At 37.8% G+C, this 25,760-nt stretch overlaps 1 protein-coding gene across 13 annotated transcripts in view; it reads right to left on the reverse strand.

The window, feature by feature from the left end:
* MECOM (MDS1 and EVI1 complex locus) overlaps positions 1-25,760 on the reverse strand; it is a 594,123-nt gene that overhangs the window by 170,373 nt on the left and 397,990 nt on the right. For 3 of the 13 annotated variants that reach the window (XM_077991642.1, XM_077991641.1, XM_077991640.1), the window contains exon 1: positions 18,643-18,747. The exons of the other annotated variants lie outside the window; for them this stretch is intronic. In XM_077991642.1, coding sequence (XP_077847768.1) covers positions 18,643-18,669 — 27 coding nt within the window. In that variant the 5' untranslated portion in view covers positions 18,670-18,747. Of the gene's footprint in view, positions 1-18,642; positions 18,748-25,760 lie in introns of those variants that run through there. 13 annotated transcript variants of the gene reach the window in all.

Below are 25,760 nucleotides of genomic sequence, written 5' to 3' on the forward strand. Positions count from 1 at the left end.
CATTCTAGTGATTTTTACTATCTTAACAAACCATTTTTTCAGGGGGGATAAAACATGGTTTCTGTACATTGTATGTTTCTTGTAATAGAAAAGCACATTGAAATCATAATTTCCTGAACTTTCATGTTAAATATTTGACATTGTTTTCAACAATTTCTGTTCTTGACAAATGAGATATTACTCTCAGATAATCCCTAAAATAAGATATGAAAAGGAAAAAGATTTCTTTCAATTTTCATAAAGAAATGAGAAAAAATCTGGAAAACATTCCAAAAATCTTAGAAATTTTTAGGGCAACAATCAAAGTTAGAAGTGGACAGAAAGCTAATCAATGGTACAAACAGAAGGGCAGGATGATAGATATAGAAGTAGTGTTGGAGTTTATCTGGTCTAGCAACAGCAAAAACAGAACCCATGAATGCTCTTCTTCCTCATAATGCATGCCTTGAACTGCTGCTAGCAGACCATGGAGCATGGCCACTGCTTCCAAAATATTCTAAAGGATCAGAGATCTACCAAAGGAAAGGATGCACAAACACCAAAACCTGTTTGACATTCCCAATAATCAAATTCCTTTAAGTTTAGATAATTTGCCCATAGTTACTCAGTTACTGTCTCTTCACATTGCTTGCATAGACTTTTGTAATTGACAGAAGTATACTGCTTATAGGGGAAAGAGAAAAAAAAGTTGATACCTACCAAGTATCTGTGACACAGAGCCCGTACACTACCATATTTCACTAATATACCAATCTTATGAACTGAGTAGTATCCATTTTATAAATCAGGAGCCTATGCAATCCTTCCTAGTCATATACCATCCCTAAACTGGTTAAAAAACAATACAAAACAAAACTTGGGGACTTCGTTTTTTTTCTGTGTGCTTGTGTTACCTTTCCTAGGCACTAGACACAGGGACCCTCTCATAGCGAGGAACATAATGTAAACGTAGATTATTGGACAAAAGAAAACGTGTAGCTCGGGTAGTCTCAGTGATCAGCCTGTTTATATTTCTGTTTCCTCCCAAAGTAAATAAGTTAAAGGTGTGAAATACTTTGACCTCATTATAAGTAAGATGCTATTTTAGAAGTTCCAAATAACCTGGTCTTCATTCATTATGACAGCACAGACTTTATTGGTCAAGTTCCTTGCAATCATCAAGTGTTTGCATCAAAATCTTGCACTGTTATGACAACCATCTTCACATACTACTGACTTCTGTATTGTGGCTTAAACATAAATTCTCACTTTCTGAAGACATCCAGCTGGAAAGGCCACTTCAACTGCCAAGACGATGTTCCACAATTTCCACATCTGCTTTAGCAACTCTGTCACAGTCTCATTACTAATTTTTTAATGCATTTTTAAAGATCACTTTGTTAAGTATACACCCAAGATAGATTTTTATTTATGAACGGCTTCAGGTTATAGATGAAACATGCCTGTACCTTATGTTCAGAATTACTCTTCTCCTGCTTTTCTCAATGATTTGACATTATGACTAAATTTAGGTGTTCTCAAAAAATGTTTGAAAGATATTTAACCTATTTTAAATATTCATTCTCTGGTTTTACTAGAATTCTGTCAGAAAAGTCTTCAAAAATACTTAGCTTCATCTAGTTTCAAATCAAACCAATATAAATAATGGGTAGAATTACTAACCTGCAGGGAATGTCATCCTAAATTTCCTGGCGCTGGCTATGTAACTGTATGCATGACTGGTGTATTTACTGGAGGCAGTATATACTGTATAATGTTCCCCAAAAACTCATGTAACTAATGCAATATGATAACCACTAGGGTGCTACTGTGACGTAAAGGATATATTACCATTTTTTCCAATTCAAACAAGAAAAGAAAAAGAACAGTCCGCTTTAATGGTCCTGCCCTCTAAATAAATACATTGCCTGCTCTACTGAACTTAAAATTCAAGGTTATATATGTCATCCTGAAGTAAAAATAATTCTGCGGGATACACTTTCCAGCACCAAGATATGATTTAATTCTTTGATTAATTATTTCTAACAGTCATTTCAAGGGTTTAAATGGCCATGACTTTTACTAGGAGAATGTAAAATAAAAATAAGCCTTCAATAACACAGATTCCAAGTTGGCAAAAGATGGAGTTAGTCCAAGAGGTGACACATTTCCTTCGGGAGATGCTGGATGTTGGTATCAATGTGTTTTAAGCCAGATCCAGAAGATACACTAAGTCATCAGTAGAAAAAGGTTCAGTGAAAAAAGGCCCTGAGCCATAGGACAGGAGAGATGCCTGGACACGTCTAGCTCCCCGCTCCTACCTTCTCATACCCCCATTTCCATGATTTTGCAGATGTGGAAACTGAGGCCAACAGCCGTAATTTCCCAGGGTCCCAGTCATTGCAGAGTAGGCGTAGAGCCATCTCCTAACTTCCGAGAGGGCAAGATGCTGATTCTTCTTAAATAAGTCTTAGAATAGGAAAGCTAGAGCTGAGCAAACAGAAACAGCTTCACGGCAGGCTTCCAGGAAGACAGCCAGCACAAAGATGATGGATGTAAGCAAAACGACTCTTAAGTGGTCCAAAAATGAGAATTCTGTTGGTTTTTTGAAAATACTGTGGTTACTTTTTTTAAATTGAATTAAAATAATATCCATGTTTAAAAGAAAAAAAGAAGGAGCAAAACAAGGTAAATATAAATAGATTGGTCTACATGTACCTAAGCTTTCAGCAGAGGCTCCAAATAGACATTATAAGCACCAAAGAGTGTCAAGAGCATTTTAAGAAATTGGTCATCCCTTTCCACTTCGTGAGTAATACTTGGGAATGGGATAAAAAATAATAATAATAGCCTCTAGGGAATGTTCAAAGATGAGGTAATTTGCATGTGTCTTCCAGAAAACATTAAGCATATCCTTCTCCTCTGCCAGGATAATTTTGAATTTCTGGCATTAAAACTTAAATTCTCTACCAAAATTTATCAATCTCCTGTTACCACTCTATATTTATGTTGGTGTAACAGTTTATTCTATGCAGTATTAGACTGAGGCTAGTCACCTATTTAGTCTTCATATTTTTATTCAAGGTCTAGTTGAAGAAAATTCCCAAATTCTGTGAAATTTTTGCACAATTTTTAGGTTCTAATTCTTCCTACTTTGGGGCTATGACACCTCAGCCAAGGAGGGCAAAGGTGACTGCTTCTCTAGAGAAAACTGGATGTATAAATTTATCCCCTTTTTCTTTCCCTTTTTTCCATCTAGCACACAATAATTTGGCCTTTCCTCAACCATCAAGTAAAACCGGTGAGCTGTGGAGGAGCTGCTGTAATGGTGTGGATAAATGCTTCCACTTCCTTTAGAGATGTAACCTATATATTATCTATTGATAGAAGCCTATGTTGATATCTCATTTCAAGATATCAGTGTAACCCCCAAATACAAGCAAAGAACATGCAGTGTAAGAAAAAGTAGCCGGGCATAGCGGCTCATGCCTGTAATCCCAGCACTTTGGGGGGCCGAGGCGGGCAGATAACTTTAGGTCAGGAGTTTGAGACCAGCCTGACCAACATGGCGAAACCCCATCTCTACTAAAAATACAAAAATTGGCTGAGTGTGGTGGTACGCTCCTGTAATCCCAGCTACTCAGGAGTTCGAAGTAGAAGAATCACTTGAACCCGGGAGACAGAGGTTGCAGTGAGCCAAGATCGCGCCACTGCACTCTAGCCTGGGTGACAGAGCAAGACTCCATCTCAAAAAAAAAAAGAAAAGAAAGAAAAAGAAAAAGTAGATTCCAGAAAATGTATGACAAATACATTGGGAAAGAACTATAGAACTATAGAAAGATCTGGAAAACCAGAGATTAGAACTAGAAGTGATTTTGAAATTTATTTACTTGCAATAACCTTCATTTTACAATTTGGAAACTGAAGCCCAGGAGGTGAAGCAAGTTACCCAAGTCATAGGTTATTTTCTTTTATTCATTCCTTCGGGAGATGCTGGATGTTGGTATCAATGTGTTTTAAGCTGGATCCAGTAGATACACTGAGTCATCAGTAGAAAAAGGTTCAGTGAAAAGAGGCCCTGAGCCGTAGGACAGGAGAGATGCCTGGACACGTCTAGCTCCCTGCTCCTCCCTGCTCCATCCAAAAAGATGAATCCATTAGTATTTCTATTATTGTTCTCCTAAATTCTGAGTCAATTGCCATGTTAAACTGTGGAGTAACCACTCCTGCTCTATCCCCTTCATCAAACTCTTCTTGGCTCCTTTCTCTGACCTCTGTGCTTCTGAGGTGTCATTGTTATTAGTTAGCAGCTCACTTCTACCTTTTAGATAACGCTTACTTCAGGGATTATGTCTTGCTCTCTAACAACTGAAGATACACTCATCCCAAATTTCTGTAAATGGAGAGTGATCAGTAGGCTGTATTTTTCAAAGTCACTAAATAAAAGTGTTGTTACAAACACTTTAAGTACCTCCACTGCCCTAACACTCATCAAGTCACCTGGAGGTATTTAAGATTAATAATATCGGCTATTATCTGTATTCAGTTAAAAGTGCCTTCACATTGTATTTACATGTTTAATCTTACGTAACTCTTAACCAAATAAAGTGGTCATTTCTAGCATTTCTGTTTTATAGATGAGACTCAGGTCACATGCTGAACAGACAATATGTCATCTATTGTTTTGCATCCCAAATCTCAGGCTCTCTACTCTATTGTAAATATGTAGCACTTTAAGCTTAAATACTGAGTTTCTGATGCCATCCTTCATCAAAGACTGCGCTAATGAGTTGAATTATATTTAACAGACGACACTATGTGGCCAAGGTAGCCAAGACAGAAGCCAGGACAAAAAGAAAAAGGGCCCTATTTTTTGTTTGTTTGTTTACTGGAGAAACAATTTGGGCTGTCCTAACAACTGCCACTTTACAACCCTCCATGGTTAAATCAGTTCCTCCTACATGTCTGAAGATAGCGACCCCAGCTCAAATCTTACATTATACAGTATGACTGGCTTGAAGATCAGGCCTAAGGGCATCAGTTAGTGCTATGCTTTCATTTCTGGATTCTATTATGATCATGCTTTATTTCTTCTGGCAACATATTTTCTGGGCTGGGCACAGTGGCTCACACCTGTAATCCCAGCACTTTGGGACCCCAAGCACTTTGCTTCAGCCCAGGTGTTTGAGACCAGCCTGGGCAACATAGCAAGACCCCATCTATACAAAAAATAATTTAAAAAAATTTTTGCCTGACACAGTGGCACACACCTGTAGTTCCAGCCACTTGGGAGGCTGAGGCGGGTGGATCACCGGACCCCAGAATGTCAAGCTGCAGTGAGCCATGATTGGGTCACTAAAGTCCAGCTTGGGCAACAGAGTAATACCCTGTCTCAAAAAGAAACATATTTTCCTGTTTCTCAATGGAGGGCTTGAGTCCAGAGCATATTGACTAAAAGCATTCAATGAAGAATATGTTTGCTGAAAGCAGGGTGATATGTCGATGTTGAGTAAGTCTACAACCCCCAGAGCCTGACAGTGTGGGCTTCAATCCCAACTTCACAGATCACTTGTTGTGTGATCTTGGTCAAATTTGGTAATCTCTTTCTGACCCAGTTTCCTCCCCTGCAAAATGGGTTCTTATGAAGGACTAATGAATTAATGCATATAAAGTGCTTAGAGTAGTGACTGACACAGAGCAACGATTTAAATGTTAACTATTATGACAGTAGGTAAAAAATGGGGGAAATGTTCATTAATCTCTAATTTTAATTTCTTATTAGTGGGTATTAATAGATTCGTGTCCCTTTATTTTTAGATAATATTGGACTCCCTGACATTTGATCCACTAAAAGCTTTAGTTATATTGGTGCCAAAATTGGCTAGACTTACTCATCATATTCTAAAATTTGCCTTTTTAAAAAAGTATACCCAGTAACCAGAGTTCTAAAGAACTTACATTAAAACTAACAAATAAAACTCATCTGCTGTAATATGTTCATTTTCATTAAAAAGACATCAGTCTGCTTTGTGCTTGCATTAGAAATAGAACTTAATCTCTGACAGGCGTTTCTCATTTTCCAGTTATTCTCTAAGGAGCATATGTTGGCAAGCATGCAATGATTTTTTTTTTTTTTTTTGGCTCTGCACTGTGGTTGCAAATGGTGTCATTGTTCTTGGTTAAATCTGCGAAAAGTAAGCCTACCCCTCTCATTTTTGGGCTTCACGCTAAAGTAGCCTTTATGGCAAAGAACTGCATGAGTTTATCAGTCTCCATTCACTGCCCATATTCCAACATGATCAAAGGCTGCTAAAATAGCTATACATTGAGCTTTCTTTTCTCCCTTTTCAGTTTCTGCACTTGTCGAGGATGATAATATATGTTGGAATAAAATCTAGATTTTTCTATTTTGGGGTCAATATAGAAGCTTCTGAGAGAAATAAGACAGGATAAATATTTATCCCTAAAGTTCCTTACAGGCAGGAGAAACAGATTTAGTTGTCACTTGTCAATGAATATCATCACTGAATGTTTAAAAGTTATACTTCAGACAAGTATTTAATCATTAATGAAATCATGGTATTTATCGTGTGTGAGAATTCAGTGTATAGATTGGAGATTAGTTCTAGTGATTCCAAAAATGTAAGAAAGGAACAATGAAAACCGTTCCATGATGACAGAACATTTTTTTTTTCTAAGTAGTTGGTTTATTCATCCCCTTCATGATCTTGGTTGCATAATAAAGTTGCCTCTCAAGTTGTTTCTTTACAAATAGTGTAAAAATTAATAGCCTCTGTTTGAAATGTTATATCCTAAAGATAAAAGAAATGTAATTTTACATTACTGTAAGGGACAAACTGATATCCTAAAAAACAAACATATTTTTTTCTTTATTAATACATCTAAATTATTTTCCTTTAGCTTTTATTTGGGAACAGATTTTACATACATGGAGCACTATATTTATTGACCAATTGTGCCTCATGCCAAATGATTCATGTGAGATGTTTACAGTTCTGTATAAATTAGCCACAATTATCTTTTTCTTAAGTGTATGCAGATTAAGAAACAAAAGAAGGGTCGGGCACAGTGGCTCATGCCTTTAATCCCAGCACTTTGGGAGGCCAAGGAGGGCAGATCACCTGAGGTCGGGAGTTCAAGACCAGCCTGGCCAACATGGCAAAACCCTGTCTCTACTAAAAATACAAAAAATTAGCTGGGCATGGTGGCGGGCAGCTGTAATCCCAGTTACTTGGGAGGCTGAGGCAGGAGAATCACTTGAACCCGGGAGATGGAGGTTGCAGTGAGCTGAGATCACGCCATTGCACTCCAGCCTGAGCAACAAGAGTGAAACTCCATTAAAAAAAAAAAAAAAAAAAGAAAAGAAAAAAAAGAAGAAGAAGAAAGAAACAAAAGAAGAAGAATATGTCAGGGATACAGTGCTACAGTGCTACAGTGCCCGTGGTCCTAACCACTTCCTGGGCAGTGCCCACCTGTGTGGTTTTATGCTTACGAATACAGAAGTACAGACAGGCACATTCTTTTTCTAAATACTGACTCAACATGCTATCTATAGCTACAAAGAGACCATTTTAATAAAAGCAATTGCCCCTAGTCTTTGCAGGAAAAAGAAAGTAGGACTGAGTCCTTTACAAGTTCTGTAATTTGCTCATCAAATGTTTATGGAATGTTTACCTTGTGCCAGTCCCCAATCTAGGAGCTTAGAATAAACTAATGGACACGAGCCAAGAAAAATTTGCTGCTCTCAATGAGCTTACATTCTAACTTTTAATAGTAACATTCTGATTTTTAAAAATAAAGCTTGCCACTTTTGGACAAAGACTGTTACTAACCAACAGCATTTTAATAATAACAATATACCTTACTTTCAAAGAACACTGGCACACATATTTTGGTATCTGATTCTCACAACAGGAGAATAGTACTTTGTGCCTAAAATGCCCTTCCTGACCAAACTCCTACTCAAACGTAAAAGCTCAGCTAAAATGTCTCCTCTGGGAAGGCCTCCCTAATTCATCATGCAATCAGTTTTACGTTACACAAGATGCTTCTCAGATATAGAGAAAAAGTTGTCTCAAATTTTCCCATACTGTATCAATTCCTATATTTAATCATCTCATTCCCCAGCTCTGCTTGCCCTGCTAGAGACTTGTGGGACTTAATTTGACCAATGAAATGTAGGTGAAGGCCATGGGTCACGTTAGGCTGGGCTCTTTAGAGTCTGTGATTCTTCTCCATTATTCTCTTCTCCTCCCAGGGTGAACTTAGAAGCCTTTTATTGCAGTGGAGTGTCACAAGAAAACCTGGGTCCTCAAACTCATTTTTGGAGAAAGCCCCCCACCAACTAGCATCAGACATCGATTAAGACATAAACTGTTGTGTGAAGCCATGAGATTTATCTGCTGAGGCAGCTAGCATTAATTGCTGTGATTAATACAATAACAGGAAAAAATGAATTTGTTTTGTTTTTGCCTTTCATATAGGAGGCAAGGAATTACATTAAAGATGCTCCAGGCTGCTTGCTACCTCTGCAAGGGCTTGGGATGGAACTGAGAAACAATCACTACCTCAGCTCAGCTGCCTCTTTCCCTAACACTTACTCATGTCTTGTCTTTGACCGTAAACAAGAAAACCCATTAATTACCTTAAACAATGAGCTGAACTTAAACTAGCTATTTGTTGCCTTTTTTTCAAGATGAAAGATATTTAAGTCCTGCCACCGAATATTGACAGAACAGGAACTCCTAAGTGTGAATCTCTCTTTTGATCATACGCAGAGCACTTACACACACACACACATGAGCACGGTTCATTTTTAAACATTGCTTTACTTATGAATAGAATGGTTGAATGAAAGGGGAAATGGTAATTCTAGACCTCAATTAATTTCAGTAGTGAATATTGAATAAAATTTTAAGTTCACTGTCTTAAAGTAAATAGGAATTAGACTATCAGAGGTTAATAAAGATTGATTATAATAGCTAAAAAGGGCCTGTTTGCTTACATAGTAATGTCTTCCCTTTTGTTTTAGCATGAAGGAACTGGGGATGTAGGAAAAATATGAGTACAAATCCTAAACTGTCAATGAAATCTTTTTAAAATGAAATTATTTCTGCTTCCTTTTAATATTTCAAATTATATAGTATGTTGGTAGATAACAAATGAAAATTATTTTTGTATTCCACAAGGAAAAAAACACCCCCTGTGGCCCAAAGCAGTAGTGAAAGTAAACGTAGAGATAAGAAAAATGATGGTGTCAATTAGTAGAGAGAACAGGAATATGATCACTTCCATACAGAGTAGATTCAGATGCCAGGTATTCTAGGTTCAGGATGTATGTCCATAGAATCAAAACCTGAAATCTAAATGGACTCTGCCAAATGTTATGACATACTACCTAACTTCCAAATTCCTGGGGGAAAATTGAATCTAACAACCAAAAATGGGAATATAAACACTACTGCTACTTTCTTTTCTATAAATTGGTGGTGGTGGTTTTTTGTTGATGTTGTTGGTTTTTGTTTTTGCCTTGGCTCATGGGAGGCTGAGAGACAGATTCCATACTTTCTTCTAGCATTCATCAAAATTGATTGAATATACTGTTTTCTCCTTTCTTTTACTTCTCAGTATTTATCTTATTATACATGTCTTTGTTTTTATTGTATCTGTATTTTTGTTGCAAGCTGCCTCAAGTGCTTTGTGGAAGTAGCAGTGTTATAAATCAATTTTTAAAAAAAGTGAAGCATCAAGTGCAGATATTGCATTTCTAAGACTATCTAGTCCATATGGAGCCACAGAATGCTAGCAGGAAGGGAGCCTTAGAATTCTTCTAATCCAACACCCTTGTTAATCAGATAAGAAAGCAGATACAGAGAAGTTGAGTAACAGACCTAGGAAATAAATAATCAGGGGCCATTTTTCTTGTATCCTCTCATCCTTCCAACTATGAGATATATCTCTGCTTCAAATACAATGTCCAAATTACCACATACTATACTGGCTTGATTTATTTATTTTATACAAGTTTCTGAAGTTTTCTACATAAAGAGCAAGCATCAGTTAATGTGCTGTAGAGACCCACCCTCATCCTGCCAACTGACAGCAGTCCTTTCCACAAACTGCTGTTCAGGCAGCTGCCAAGAGAAAGAGATTATTCCCATGGACTCTTGCCAAGATCCTGGCTGGGGACTGTGCTCAGGGCTAACTGTTGCTTTGAGTAGTTACATTAGTCAGGAACTGGAGCTGTCAGGATCTCTACCAACTAGGATCTTCTTGAGCAGCAGCAAAACAGAAAAAAAAGTTAGATAAAGCCCAGTTGCCAATATTCTTGATATATAAATCAACCCGAATTTGAAGGAAGATATTTTTTTAAACTTATCCATGGCTATGATGTATGGTAAATAATGGCATCGTTGAGTTGTTCATTCTAAATCACTTCTCCACCAGTGAGTAATTACTAAGGATGATCCTGTCCACATAGGTCATGTTGTGGCTAATATATAGGACCCTCTTCATAGGGCTCTGCACTGATAAGACGTGGCAGGCAGGCATGATGGAATGCAGACAGAGGACCGACCATGCTGTGCGGGCAGACAGAGATGGGCTCCAAAGAAACTCCCTTACTTGAAAATCAATATATTTGTAATATCCTTCTCTATAGCAAGAAAGTACAAAAAATATTTGGTGAGGTATGTACTGATATTATTGTCTCTAACTTGTAGTTCTAAATATCCAGTTTTCAAAATAGTGAGAGAGTTTAGTATTTGACATAGAAGTCATCATTGGAAGATTGAAGTTGATTAGTGTCATCATGAGGTTCTTTTCAAGCTAGAGATTTAGAATGAAGGAGTGTGTGACATCAGAGAGCTGGGAATCCATAGGCCACTGGCCAGCCCTGAGCACAATGGAATACTAAAAGTGGGAAAATAAAATAGTAAGTTAATAATGCATACCAAGTCACATGCTTAAGGAGAGGTCTAATGCAAGAGAATGTGTTCTACCCCCAGTACTTCCTATGTTTTCTCATGCAGGTGGCATATCAGATTCTAATTCTCTATAATCCTTTCCCTTCGCTAGGACTTCCTGTCCATTCTGCAGTACTAGTGGTAGTCAGTGGATAAGGAGGTACGAGGCAGCAGTACTGTGCTATTAAGCCATTCTTTACTCAGGGGACAGAGTAACATTAATGGATTTCCAGGTGTGGGAATCTTCTAGCATTATTGCTTCTTGAAATCTCTTTGATGTCTTCAGAGTTCTCTACTCTGTATACTGTCAAGAACAAAATCTATACATGCAGGATGTTATTTACGAGGTAACATGGCTGCCAGTCAGACATCAAGGAGGAATTTTACTTTGGTAATTCCCTACTCTAAATAATTATCTTATATTTAGATCACCATAAATAAATGGAATTAACTCAAAAAAGGAAACTAACCTTAGTAGGAGACAAATTCATAGCCAGGCAGCACCATAAATCTCATGACCAATGAGAAATTGGCAAGTAACTCCTCCTCAGTGTTGCCCATAAACGCATCTGTTAGTAAAGTTATGTATGAGTACAGTTATTTGCCCACATTAAGACCTGGGTAATTATGTCATTGTTAGTCAAAGTTCTAAGTTACTTAACATGGGTTGCAATTTCAAGCGTTTGAAAATGGTATAACCATTAAACGTGCAGGGCAAAATAAGCATACTATTTACTTCTAAATAGTTAAATGATTTTTGTTGTTATCTATGAAGCATACCTAGGTGAAGTCAGCATCAGTATTTGTCTCCAGGCTCACTTCCAAGCCAATGGAAACAATAGAAGCAGTGTCTCACTGACCGTGGAGAGCCAACACAGTTCAGAGACAATAGTTTCTAAGCTTTCCTCCCATTGTTTCACTCACATAAAGCAATCTGTACTTCTTGTCCCATATTACATTTGGTCTTTAATATTGGCAATTTGAGGACATACTACTAAAGGAAAATCTGCTGTAAAACATTATTAGGCTTCCAAATCCTAAAGTAATTACTTAATGTGAAATATAAGGGCACAGAGACAAGAAGTTGCCTATTCAATATCAATTGATTTTTATTTATTTATTTTTTTACCTTACTAATAGATCCAATTTTATTCAGGTCATTATAGGGAAAGAGAGAGGGAGAAGGAAAAAATGAAGGAAGGAAAGAAAAAAGAGAGAGAGAGAAAGAATGGACTACATTTCCCAGATTGCCTTGCAACTAGGTTCAATTAAGAAAGAGTAGTTATCATTGGGTGGAGACTTCCAGAAAAGCCCTTCAAAGGGGACTAGCTTATGGAAATGTACTACTTTCATTGTTCTTTAGCTTTCTCTCGCTTCGAACATGCACAGCATGGCTGACGATTTGCAACCATCTTGAGAACATGAGATTGAAGGTCACATCTTATGATACTACGGCAGGAAGCTAGAAGGATCCAGGGTTCCTGAGAACATCATGGGGCTGCCATACCAGCAGTTGCCTGCCAGTCTTCAGATTTCTTTTAAATTTTAAGCCACTGTTTTTCGGGTCTCTGCTACTCACACAGACATAATAGGGAAGTTGAAAAAGTGTTGATTGAGGCCCGGTGTCTAATCCTTGCCTTTCCATAAACCGTATGGCCTTTAAAACCTCTCTTTACATCTCATGGCCTCAGGTCTCTTCTCTATAAAATAAGTGAGTTGGACTAGATGATCCTAAGGAAACAGGAATGAGACCAGGATAGGTAAATGGAGGCAGGAAAGAGCTGCCCTTACCTGCTTCTAGTTCTATGTAAGAAAGGGACCTGTGGGGCTGAGGGGGTGGGCAGTAGGTAATAAATTAACCTCACCCCTGGGATGGAACATTAGCCTATGTTTGACAGCTCTGGGCAAGAGTTGAGCTCAAGGCGATTGAAGTAATACTGCATTTGACTGGAAAAAGGCCTCCCTTCTGTGTTCTCCATACTCCCTAGTCCTTCCGGAATACTACTAGAATGTAGTAGAAAAGACAAAGGGAGAATATATCTTTAGCATAGTCCATTTTTTTTTTCAGAGTCCAATAGTTGCTTGCCATTTACCAGGGGTTGGAGGAACTATAGAAACACGAATAATCACAATCCTCATGATCCAGAGACGCAGGAAAAGGAAGAGAAGACTCCCATAATTTTGTCTTACTCACCCACTTAAAGAATTTACATTAATACATATAAGCCATAAGTCACTTATTTCATTCTGAAAGATGTCGCCTAATTGTCAAGTATAGTGCACATTGCAAATAAGCACCACACAACCAATTAGTTATTCTGTTATTCACAAGAAGCAAAAAAGTATATCTATGATAAACTCTATACAAATTTTCCAGGTTCCTGGAAATAATCCAAACAATGCTGCTCCATCTACAATGTCCTTTACCAAGTTGAAACTAAATCATCTGGGATGGAAAATCTTTGATAGGCTTTTCATACCAATCTTGTGAAAAAAGATGTATGTCTAAGTTTATGGCGACAAACAGTGTTATTATCTCTCCTCCTCTAATATTTAACCAACCTAAACACTCAGGGGAAAAATGTTATCTGAAATCCAACCACTTTATATACATTCACTTGGTCTTCTTTGGACAAGTCAACCAGCTTTTTCTCATAAGTATCTCAAATACTTGTTTGGAAAGCTTTTCTCAAGTGGGTATGCAAACAGGAGGAGAACTGTTCTTTAGCAGTCCCTTCTTATAAGACTCCAATGATGCTATCTTCTTGTACTTTAGTTAATGAAAAGATAAATATGATCTGTGCTGTGCCCAGCTGTGTTGTTCTTGTACTGAGGAATTCACAAAAGGAAAATTTTACATCATACTTTTATCAGTGAACAAGCTTGCTAAAGCAAATAGATTTCAGTCTCCTGAGTTTGCTTCAATAAAAGATTAAACGCTAATAGTGCAACTTACCACACTCAACAGATTTATGAATAATCAAAGTCTGGAGAAAGGCCAGGCCATTTAAGAACATTACCTACCAAACAGATGCCAGTAGTATGTAGACATCTTCCCTATAGCTAAGCAACTGTATTTCTTATTGCACACTTCAATATTGACTGCATAATTGGCCTTTACAGAACATTTATTAAAATGCACCATTTATCACAGACCCAGTGTTTGTTTAAGAGTTTCAGGTGGGGAGAGGGAAATTGAGGAGTGGGCGGAAGACACACAGCTTCTAATTACTAAGTGGATTTAATTGGTAAACAGCAGCAAGTCCGGCCTATCCTGGTAAGACGAAGGGTCTGAATTTTCAAGGAGCAAGGAGTTCTTTGAGAAATAAAGAGAATCAGCGCCTTATGAGAACTAGTTTTTGAACACCACTTTGCATCTGTGAATGGCATTCCTCTCGGTGCACACAAAGCCCATTTCCATGTGTTTACTTTCGTGTTCTCACGCTATTCCTAGGTGGTCAGCCTGCCATTATGTGGCTGCTGTCTTTTTCTAGATTGATACACTGAGGCATGGAGACTTTTTTGAATGCTCTATCTATCCAAAGGAGCATATCAAGTTAATGATTAAGTGAAGGCTGAAGTCAGCGTGCTAAGTTTTTAACTCTTTGAAAAGGATTGCTTATTTCTCCATCCTATATCTGTATACAGCTTTAAAAAGAAAAAAAAAATCAGTTGATTGATTCCTTGTAATAGAAATCACCTATTAAAGAAATCTCCCTGCTAACCAATTCCGAATACATGTGGACAAAATGCTTTAATTAGAAGGCACTGAGTTTAGTTGCAGTGAACTCAAAACACACTCAGAGTATGACTCGAGAATGAAAAATATCACTTTATTTTGTAGGTTTGCCATGGCAGAAAATGCAACTGGATTCCAGTTAATCTCTTGCCAAATTAAAACATGCTTCTTAATTTGTTGGCCTTCTGCTCAATAAAAATCCTGGTCATACTCTCCGTAATAGGAATTCCTCACTAAACCTCACTTAATGCTAGAAAAATGAGAGTATCATTTATCTCTGGCACCCAAGTATGTCTTGAACAGGTGCTTGAATCATTTAAGATTTCTCTAACACCTAAAGCTAATTATTTTAGTTCTTTGGTGCTATTTTTAATTACATAAACACCTTTGGTTTCTTCAATTTTATTCGAACTTTAAAAGAGAGTAGGTTTGTGTTATGGCAATAATTATCCATTAAGCGGAAAATAGAAATATTTTTGTTTAAATTTTACCTTTCTAACAGCTGCATACGTGTATAGAGGTGTGTGTGTGTGTGTGCATTTCACACTCACTTGGCCCAAAGCATAGGTGTTTTGTGCATTTACCTTACAGAGTCATTAAAAAAGAATCATTTCACTGTGCATATTCAAACTCACTCGACAAAAAAGGACTATGTATAGTAGTTATAAACTCACTGATCCCGGTAAGAAAGGGACAGTGTTCTGGCCTATATGCCTGGTATCAGAATCTGGTTAATAAGTGATACATTTTTAAATGATGGGTTGGCATCTAGCTAAGTGGCTAAGTTAAATTTATAAAAACTGCAACAGAGGACATGAATAGACATTCAAAAAAGTGAAAAATAAATCCTAAATACGTGAAAAAATTGCTCACTTTCACGGATTATTGAAGTAGGAATTTAAGCTTCCAGATTATACCTATATCGGTATCTATCTATTTGTGTACATACTTATATGCAATTTATAATATTTGTATATCTAATTATAATTCCACAACTTATATATTAAACACATTTATGTTAAATATTAAACTCAGTGCAGGTGAAGTACACTTATATCCTAAAGCTTTGAAAACTGTTATAACCCTTTCAGAAAGCAAGAACAGAAATTTTATAATACGTATACAAATATTAAAGTGTTTACAATCTTGATAATTCTACTGCTAGAAATTTTCTTTAAATACCTATCGACAATAGGTAAAAGCTACATTCAGGAGGGTTTTTGTTGTTGTCATGGTGGTGTTACATTTAATAGTATAAATTTAAACCATGCAAGTAACTAACACTAGAGGAAAAAATAAGTAAATTTATTGCGCCTGGATGGACTAATACTTAATTACAACAATAATCATAAAGACTATGCAATAACTGGCCCAAATTCATGGTAAAATATTAATCAAGAAAAAGTTGAAGCTATAAAAAATTGATTAGGTAGAGCCAAACAAAACTTTAGTAAAAATTATTTTTAGTTTTTAAATTTTTTGTAATACTGCTTTTACGTTTTGAAAATGTTGACAAGAGTTTGAGTCCTTCTTGTCCACATTTAAGTGTGAGATACAATTTTCCCTGGCCTAACCACTTCACTTCATGTAGACAGTAACAAAGACAAGTCCAATTTCTCCAAAAGAGTCAACCCCATAGTATAGCTCTCTTCCAAAGAACCACTAAGGTTACAGGTAGTTTCCTGAGTATGCATCAAACTCATGCAATCCAGGTCTGGAAATTACACCTGCCCTTCTTGGGAGCCACTCCCTCTACATCAAAGGACTATCTTTGGCACAGTACAGCAGGGGTTGCAGCCCCCAGCCCTGAGCACAGCCACATCTTCACATCATGAAGCCAGATTGCCCTGATAAAAGGACACAGTCTCATCACCAGGCATGTTTTTGTTAAAGCACAAATACCCAATGTTTCAACAATCAAATAATTGCTAAATTACCAAGCCAAGCAATTGCTTATGGAGAAAGCCAGGAAAGGAAAAGGCATCCTTAACACTCTGATATTAAAACAACAACAATAACCAAAAAAGACTTTCCAAGTTTATAATGTGTTAAAGTCTGTGTTTTCTGCATGTTCTCACTCATAGGTGGGAGTTGAACTCAAGAACACATAGACACAGGGTGGGTAACATCACACACCGGGGCCTGTGGTAGGGTCGGGGGCTGGGGGAGGGATAGCAGTAGGAGAAATACCTAATGTAAATGATGAGTTGATGGGTGCAGCATACCAACATGGCACATGTATATCTATGTAACGAACCTGCATGTTGTGTACATGAACTCTAGAACTTAAAAATAATTTTAAAAAAGAATTTTCAAAAAAAAAAGTCTATGTTTTAAAACAGGATATTTATTACTCTCTTAAAATGTCTCAGGGTAACATTTTTAGTTCTGCAACAATGCAACTAACATTCTGAGACCAGCCATCATGCAACTGCAACTGCCCATAAAAAAATTAACACCATCAAGGCCATTTTTCTGTGCTTAAGCTCATACCAATGAAAACTACCCTATAGGCATAAACTTGATATTTCTGTTCACCACACATTAACCCAGCATTCCTCAGAGTGTGACACCCAGGTGACTTCTGTGATGCAAATTTCTAAAAATCTGGCTGGAAACCTGCATGATTGAATACCCTACTCATGGCAGGGTTCAACCATTGATCTTCGCTTATTTTACCCAGCTTGCACTTAGTCTTGGAAGATTAACCCTTTGGCAGGGTGAATTCACATTGTTAAACGCAAAGGAGTCCCTCCTGAGACTCATGAAAGTGCGTTAGTTCCCAGAGTAGGACCCAGGGACTACTGGAGATCTAACATGATTCATGGGAGTCAAAGAGAAGAAGTGGCTAACATGGGAGTTGGGGAGAGACATACATAGGCTCTGGAAGGAATTGAATCACAGATTCCTGGAGCTACAGAAAACTTAGCAGTCGCCTTAGCCCTCTCAATGCACCACACAACCAGTTAGACAGACAAACTCAAAGTAGCTTTCTTTACGTTGTCCCCAGAATATTTTGAGGTAAAAGAAATAGGGGCAGAAGGAACCTGGTCATACAAAAAAAAAATTATATATTATTAAAGAGACATAATAGCAAATGAGGACAAAATATTGTATATAAAGATAATCCTCAAAATATTTTCTGACAAGGTCCTGGTATACATTTTAAATTAAATCTGAATACTGATGAGACCATCTTGGAAGCTGGGGTGGATGACGACTTCCCAATAAGAATATTAAGAAAGGGAGAAAGCAAATCATTTACACACCTGGCCGGCCCCTGTGACCTTCAAAAGCCAGTGGCTGCACATTCAGTTGCACATACACTTTTGAAAAACTTCTCTTTGTCTGGCAATGTCATTCCCCTCACGCCATCCCTCACACTTTTCAAATAGAAAGAAAAGGGTCATAGGGTGGGCATTGGCTGGGTGCAGGAGGTCTCGACCTCACCACATCTGGTGAGGGCAGAGGAGGGGAGGCAGAGAGGACTGGGGGAAAGAGCTGGAGCAAGGGTGAGAGGACAGCAAGCTGGCCAAGGAGAAACACCCCATCCCCTTAACTCTTGCTTGAAGCAACTACCTCCCCCAAACATAGAAACATGAAAAAGAGGTAGCCAGCTACAGAATAGGAAAATTGAGGTACTTTCCAATGATTCAAGAGGAGGAGGAATGCATGCATGAGTTGGTTGTATTTCAGCTGCCCACATGCTGTTTTATGTGAGCGCTTAGAAATTCACAAGAACACATTTTCTATAGCATCCCTTTGCCACAAATAAGGCATCAGAACATTTGTTAAGAAGCAAGGGTATACAAAATATACTATATGATTTTGTATATCCGCCACCACCTGCATACTCAAAATCACAGAGATAGATTAAAAAGGGTATATTTCAAAATGTTAAAGCCATATACGCTGTGTAGGAGCACTTTACCAAATTACCTTTGTTGCAGTCGCTGAAGTTCTCATCACAAAGAGTAAAAACCATCATGCTTCCACATAGAAATAAGCAAATTGCATCAGTGAAACATAACCAGGAAGAGAAAAGGAATTCAACCTCCCCCATCAACACTAAAACTAGTCAATAATTATCTAAGTGGTATCAGTTATGTTTTCTGCGCATCCTGGTTGGCCTCTAAGTAAAGAGAAGGAACCGGAGAGAAGGGCTTGGGAACGCTACGGTTTCTCTATAGCAGTTTTATCTTAGGCGGCGTGTGTGAAGATTGGGGTGTATGCAGTGAGTAATCTGCATGTTTACTGCGTCAACATTCTACCCATTTCTGGGTAGAATCATTGCTCATCCTAATCACATTCAAAGGCCCCATAGGGCAGCAGGAAGTTCCTACTTACTGGCAATTTAGCTCTTGGAAACCCTTGAAGAGGGTGGCTTTGTCCCTGTGTGCCATCATGGCTGTGTGGAGGCCACTAAACCAGCTCATAGCTAAAACTCAACAGGCAGGAATAACTGTCACACCTCTCCAAAGCTTCTTTTTTTTTTTTTTTTTTTTGAGATGGAGTCTCACTCTGTTGCCCAGGCTGGAGTGCAGTGGTGTGATCTCAGCTCACCGCAACCTCCACCTCCTGGGTTCAAGTGATTCTCCTGCCTCAGCCTCCCAAGTAGCTGGGATTATAGGCACGTGCCACCAAGCCTAATTTTTGCATTTTTAGTAGAGACAAGGTTTCACCATGTTGGCCGGGCTGGTATGAAACTCCTGACCTCATGTGATCCACCCGCCTCGACCTCACAAAGTGCTGGGATTACAGGCATGAGTCACTGTGCCCAGCCTCCAAAGCTTCTTAAAAATGAGTGAGGAGTACTGCCAATTTAAAAATCTGCCTGATTTTCAATAGAGGAAAGATACACTTTCAATAAACATTCACTTGTTTTAAGTGATAATGTAAACTTGGTAATGAGAATAAGAAATCTAATAAGGCCATCCTGTAATGTATATTATGAACTAAGCATATTTTCCTATTTCCTAGCACTACACTGTTTTCTGGATGTCAGTTACCAAAAACACCTAGTAGCTGAATGTAGCACAGCGGTTGAGCAGGAAGAAATCAAAGGCTGATGCAAAACAAACCCTAGAGAACGGGGTTTGAATTCAAATTTTGGAGGCAAATTAAATAATGCTAAATAGAACTAAAGGGGGTAGTTTTTCTTATGAAAAGTCTACAATATAAATGTTGAAGTTTCTCTAGTTCTATATGAATGTGACAAAATGATCTATAACTGCACTGTCAAATATGGTAGCGACTAGTCACATATGACAATTTAAAGTGAAATGATTTTTTTAAATACAGTTAAAAATTAAGTTCCTCATTAATGCTAGTACTCAATAGCTACGTAGGACTAGCGGCTACCACATTGGACAGTGCAGATTACAGAACATTTTCAGCACTGCTGAAAGTTCTATTGAGCATCTCTTATTCCAGAGTTTAATAGACTTTGAAGTGATCATAGATATAAAATATAAACTAAAATAAAAGTCATTGCTCCATAAAAGTGCACAATAGGGAGTGGCATATTTAAACCATAAAGAACCTTTATTCTTTCTTTGGCTCAAACCTCGTTTAGAAGGGAAAAAACTCTTTCGGAAAACAGGCAGGGCAATAACTAGGCTAAGTAGCAAAGTTTCTGGGAGAGTTTTCATTGAAGTTCTTTTACCTGAAAAGGTACAGATGTGTGTGTGTGTGTGTGTGTGTGTGTGTGTGTGTCCCCTCTAAGTTATTCAAAGCATGTACTTATATGGAGAAATGCTTATTCTAGGACCTGCTAAAATAGTATGGATGGCCCAGAGTAGTGACATTAAGGCAAGGACTTTTAAAAAGCCAGGAAATCAAAACTAACTGGCAACATTTGATCTGACCTCAAAACAGATTGCTGCAGAAGGGAACATTCTTACACAGAAAGGAGCAAACTATACATTTTCTATCCTCATAGGGTTAGATATTTATACACATTTTTATCGCTGAAATTCATTTAGGATTGAAATGGTTATCTAGGTGTTGTCATTGGGTCTGGTTTTGGAAAGTCTCCTGCCTAAGGTGTTTAAAGTATGCTATATCTTGTGAGCAAGAAGGCTTGATAATGTTCCAAGGTCATCTATGCTGGAACATTGTTACCCTGATAAATATCTTAGTTTTCTAATGATACGCAAATGGCAATTGAAAATACACTATTTAATTTACTCTCTTCTTTTCTCTTTTTTACTGCTACAATTTGATCATGTATGTGCCTCCATGCTCACAGGTTCAGGGTGGTCACATGGTATAATTGTAACAGCTGTATGAAACAAAGCTCCAGAAACTATACCATGTGAGTTACAGATTAAAAGGGTTGGCAATGCTGGTCACAATACCAATACTCAAAAGTACTCCTGATTCTAACAAGTAAAGTGGTAATAAATTAAGAGGGCTGGTATTTACATAAGTAAATATGAAATTTTAAAGCTGTATGTGAATTCTCATGCTGAATTGAATTCTCACTAATACAACATATATTCTTTTTTTTAGACGCAGATGATAGCCTTGTTAAAACTAGGGAACACTCACTGGCGTATTTACTTCTTGTGGATTCTAAGGTACCTTTACTGATGACTGAAATCCAGGTATGTTAGAATAAAAGTCACTTGAATATATTTAGCACCTTATAAAGCATGGTAACATATAACATTTGCATTTGTCTGCCATAGCCACATATCAAGTATTTATGGTAGGTGGTACTTTAAAAGTGGGGGATAAAAAGATCAGGTTGGTTAAGTTATGTGCCTAAGAACTTCAAGCCTTATATTTATTTTTTTTTAAATAATCTTAACACACAAGTAATATGAGACTATGTTTTTGTTAAAAAACGTCCTATGGCCGGGCGCGGTGGCTCACTCCCATAATCCCAGCACTTTGGGAGGCCAAGGCAGAAGGATCACCTGAGGTCAGGAATTTGAGATCAGCCTGGCCAGAATGGTGAAACCCCATCTCTATTAAAAATACAAAAAATTAGCCAGGCATGGTGGCACGTGCCTGTAATCCCACCTACTCGGGAGGCTGAGGCAGGATAATTGCTTGAACCCGGGAGGCGGAGGTTGCAATAAGCTGAGATCGTGCCACTGCATTCCAACCTGGGCAACAGACCAGACTCTGTCTCAAAAAAGAAAAAAAGTTATACAACATGACATATGAGGCTAAAGCCCCTAGAACCACAACTCAATCTATGTCCGCTCCCTCTCCTCAAAGGCAACCACTGTTATCAGGTGATGTGTACTAGATTTTTTTATGCCTTTGCAACCGTTCACCCTTATACAAGAAAGAAGGTATGCATAAGAAGATCTGGTGCAACATTGTTTATAGAAACAAAAAAAGTAATCACCTTAAATATCCAAAAATTAGAGACTAACCAAACTAAATGTAATTTAAAACAATGGAGTAAGTCTATATTAAATAATTTGAAGTTTCCAAAGTGCATAGAAAGTGCATGGCACAGAGTGAGCACTATATAAACTATTTACTATTATTAGAAGGACCAATATATTTAATGAAAAACACAAACTGCAAAAAGACATACAACATGAGCTAATTTATGTTACACACACACACACACAAGAGTCGTGTCATAATTTTCTAGGAGTACCAGGATTTCACTCCATGAGGCTACTTCCCCTCTTTTAGATTATGAGGATACTTTCAAACTACATCAGGCAGCATTATAGAGTAAGAGAGAAAATGGGTAAGTATATTATATCTGCCTCAGCGGTGCTTCTCTGGTCTTCACCCTCAGAATTAAGGGTGAAGGGTATTCAAGAATAGTTCATTTTCTTCTTGATTCCATAAGCAAGGAGGAGCTCAAACATACTCCTTCCCTGAAAACAAAAAAAGAGAGAAGACACTTTCTTACTCAAGAAAGAAAAACTTAAGAGAGAAAAAACAAAGTTGAATGAACATAAACTGCCTCGCCAAGTTCTAATTCTTCTGTTTCCATGCAGAAGTTTTTTGTCAGATAAATCTTAATGAAGTGTAAAAGGAAATAATTGTGCCCTATGAAGCAGAGGACCCTGAAAAGGGAACCAAAGATGAATTTTAGTCCAGCTCCATCACTCTCCCAGTTGAGCACAGAGCCAGTCCTCTAACCTCCCTATACCAGGGACTTTGGACACAGTCTTTTATTATTTCTGCATTGCCTAATGGGGGTCCTTTCTTCACGATCATGCATGTCCTTTACAAATGAAGCTTCCTTTGAAGACAGGCAAGAGATCAGATTAAGCCTTCTAATATTTATTACTTCTGTTTCCTCTTGGTTCACTGTTCTCACAATGGCTAATTCTCCAAGGGGTCCCAGATGTGAACTCTGCTCTAACTATTAAATATGACTGTAACAAGGGAACTCACACCACAAAACATTCTTCTTGACTTCCAACCAGGGTTTCTCCCAAAGAGATGCCCCTGTACCATCTGCTCCAGAAAAGTGCAAATCCATTCCATTAATCATGGAAGTCTCAGTTTTCTTTCCTAACCCTAAGAAATCTTAATTATTTTCCTGGTTCAAAGTTTCTAAAGTGGACCAACTTGGTAGAGAAACAAAACAGTTGCTATATTTACATACACAGTATCAAGCACAATTCCTGAAACAAAGTGAACTCTCCAGAAACATTCACTGAATGAATGACAGTAGGCCTTAACTAATAACAATGCATAGGGATATCATTTGTTCATTTTCTTAATGTTGTTCATCAGGCTGTGTACCAACATACACACAAATGCTCTCTTATTTCTCTTAAAAGGACCACATTAACCTTAAGCCTCCTGACATTCCTGGGCTATCATTGGAATTTCATGCACAACCCAAACCAGGTCTTGATCTTGCCAAAAATCTCTGGTGATTTATTCAGTCTTCATATTGGACAAGTCCAGTTCTACAAGTCATTTAGATCCAGTCCTAAATGCCTTTAACTGGGATCAATTTTATTTTTAGTACTTCAATATAAAATTTAAACCACAGTGTGACAAATGAATGCAGTAAAACCTTAGTGGCTTCCAAATTTATTTTGAGAATTGTAACATAGAAGCCAACATAGAAAATTAAAGCTTTCAGATAATCTCAGAAACAGTACCTGCTAAGGGTGGTTTCCAAAGGTTAGCTGGAAAGTTTTATCAAATTCATCTATATAACTACAAGATTCTTCACCGTAATTCTCTCATAATTTGTCTGATAACCAATGTACTGGAATGACAGACAACAACATAAGGAAAAGGTGGAGCTGAATAGTCAATGGAACTGCTTTAGCACAGTCTTGGCCAGCACAGTCCAAAGGGAGCAATGAAGGTTCCTGATGCATGACGAACTCAAGCTCCTTCTGATCGGTCCCTTGCCTTATTCACTGTTTGAGCATTTATTTAACCTTGAAGACACAAGTCAAATATTGGGAGCTGTCCAGTTTTTTCCAGAGGTGTGGAGACACTAAAAACATTCAGTACTTTGAAAGCACCAACATTCCGAATATGAACTATGTCGCACTGTGCTCTGGCCTAGGCAGGCTCAGGAGTACTTGCTGAGTCACTTCTGAATGAAAGGGATAAAAACTATGCCCCTATCATTTGATAAAATTTTAGGTCAGATTAAGAAGTCATTCGTTCAGATTTGGCTTAGTTCACTCAAATGTGTTTCTAGCTTGGTCTCTACTTTCAATTTCTAAGAATTCTCTCCAAATTAGGCAGGAGCTTTGCTCTTCCTTACATCAACCACCACCATAATAAACCAGGATCTTCACAACTTAGAACTGGTTTAGGGCTCCTGACCACAAATCTCAATCTTTCTTGAGGTTTGAATCATGCCTTTGTATGATATTTAGAATCCAATGTCTTGTTCACTGGCTGGAACATTGGAATTAGCTGGGTCAGTTTCTTCCTCACCACACTCCCCTCCTTCCCCTCACTACACAAAAAAGACCAGAGTAAGTAGCTTGTTATGTAGTTGTTCAGTGGGAAACATGTTTTACAAATGAAGGGAGAAAAAGAGGAGGGAAAGCGGGTAGGTAGGTAGTAGTAGAACAGAAAGGGAAATTTGGGGAGCAGAAAATAGAGAAAAAGAAGAAAAGGGAAACTTCTAGATTCCTGATACTAGAAAAGCTAGAGAATTCCATTCCTGAAAATTAAAGATATTTTACATGTTTGTGTATGTATGTGACTTTGTGTTTATACACATACCGTTTTGTTTCATGTAGCATAATCAAATCTATTGCTAATTGTTTAGTTAATATTTACTTATTCAAACGTGTTTTTAACATCTTGCCCAATATTCAGTCTACACTTTACTTAGCAATTAGCTTGACTGGCAACTTGCTCTTTCGTTTTTCTTAACAAAAACCCAATACTGATGTTCTGACAGAACAGTCTTACTGCCCCCTTTGGTTATTGTCATTTCTCTTGCTTCCCCAAAGGCAACAGCTCTGCCATTTTGCTTGCAAGAGCAAGACTGATATTTCATTGTTGTTACAAAAGGGTCAAGATTTTTAAAAGCACTACCCTTTGAAGTTCTTCCTTGGAGATCTCAGAAATGAACAACAGTCCCACAGAAATTATAGAACAGACGCAGACGGGAGAAATACAAATGGGCCAGCTAACATTATCAGTCGTGTCACCCAGATTGTTACTGGTCTGAATGAAATAAATTGGCAAGAAGGGAAAGAAACATCTGTGGAACATGCCACAGGATGAGGCACAACCTAGAGTTAGGACCTCCCTTTGCTTTTACTCCAAGCATGTCATTGGTCAAGATCAACTAAATAAACTGCTCTGCAATTTCTGCAATTTCCATGCATTCTTTTTTATTTTATTTTATTTTATTTTATTTTATTTTATTTTATTTTATTTTATTTTATTTTATTTTATTTTATTTGAGACGGAGTCTCGCTCTGTCGCCTGGGCTGGAGTGCAGTGGCCGGATCTCAGCTCACTGCAAGCTCCGCCTCCCGGGTTTACACCATTCTCCTGCCTCAGCCTCCCAAGCAGCTGGGATTACAGGCGCCCGCCACCTCGCCTGGCTAGTTTTTTGTATTTTTTAATAGAGA

Source organism: Macaca mulatta, chromosome 2, assembly GCF_049350105.2.
Source record: "Macaca mulatta isolate MMU2019108-1 chromosome 2, T2T-MMU8v2.0, whole genome shotgun sequence".
Lineage (NCBI taxonomy): Eukaryota > Metazoa > Chordata > Mammalia > Primates > Cercopithecidae > Macaca > Macaca mulatta.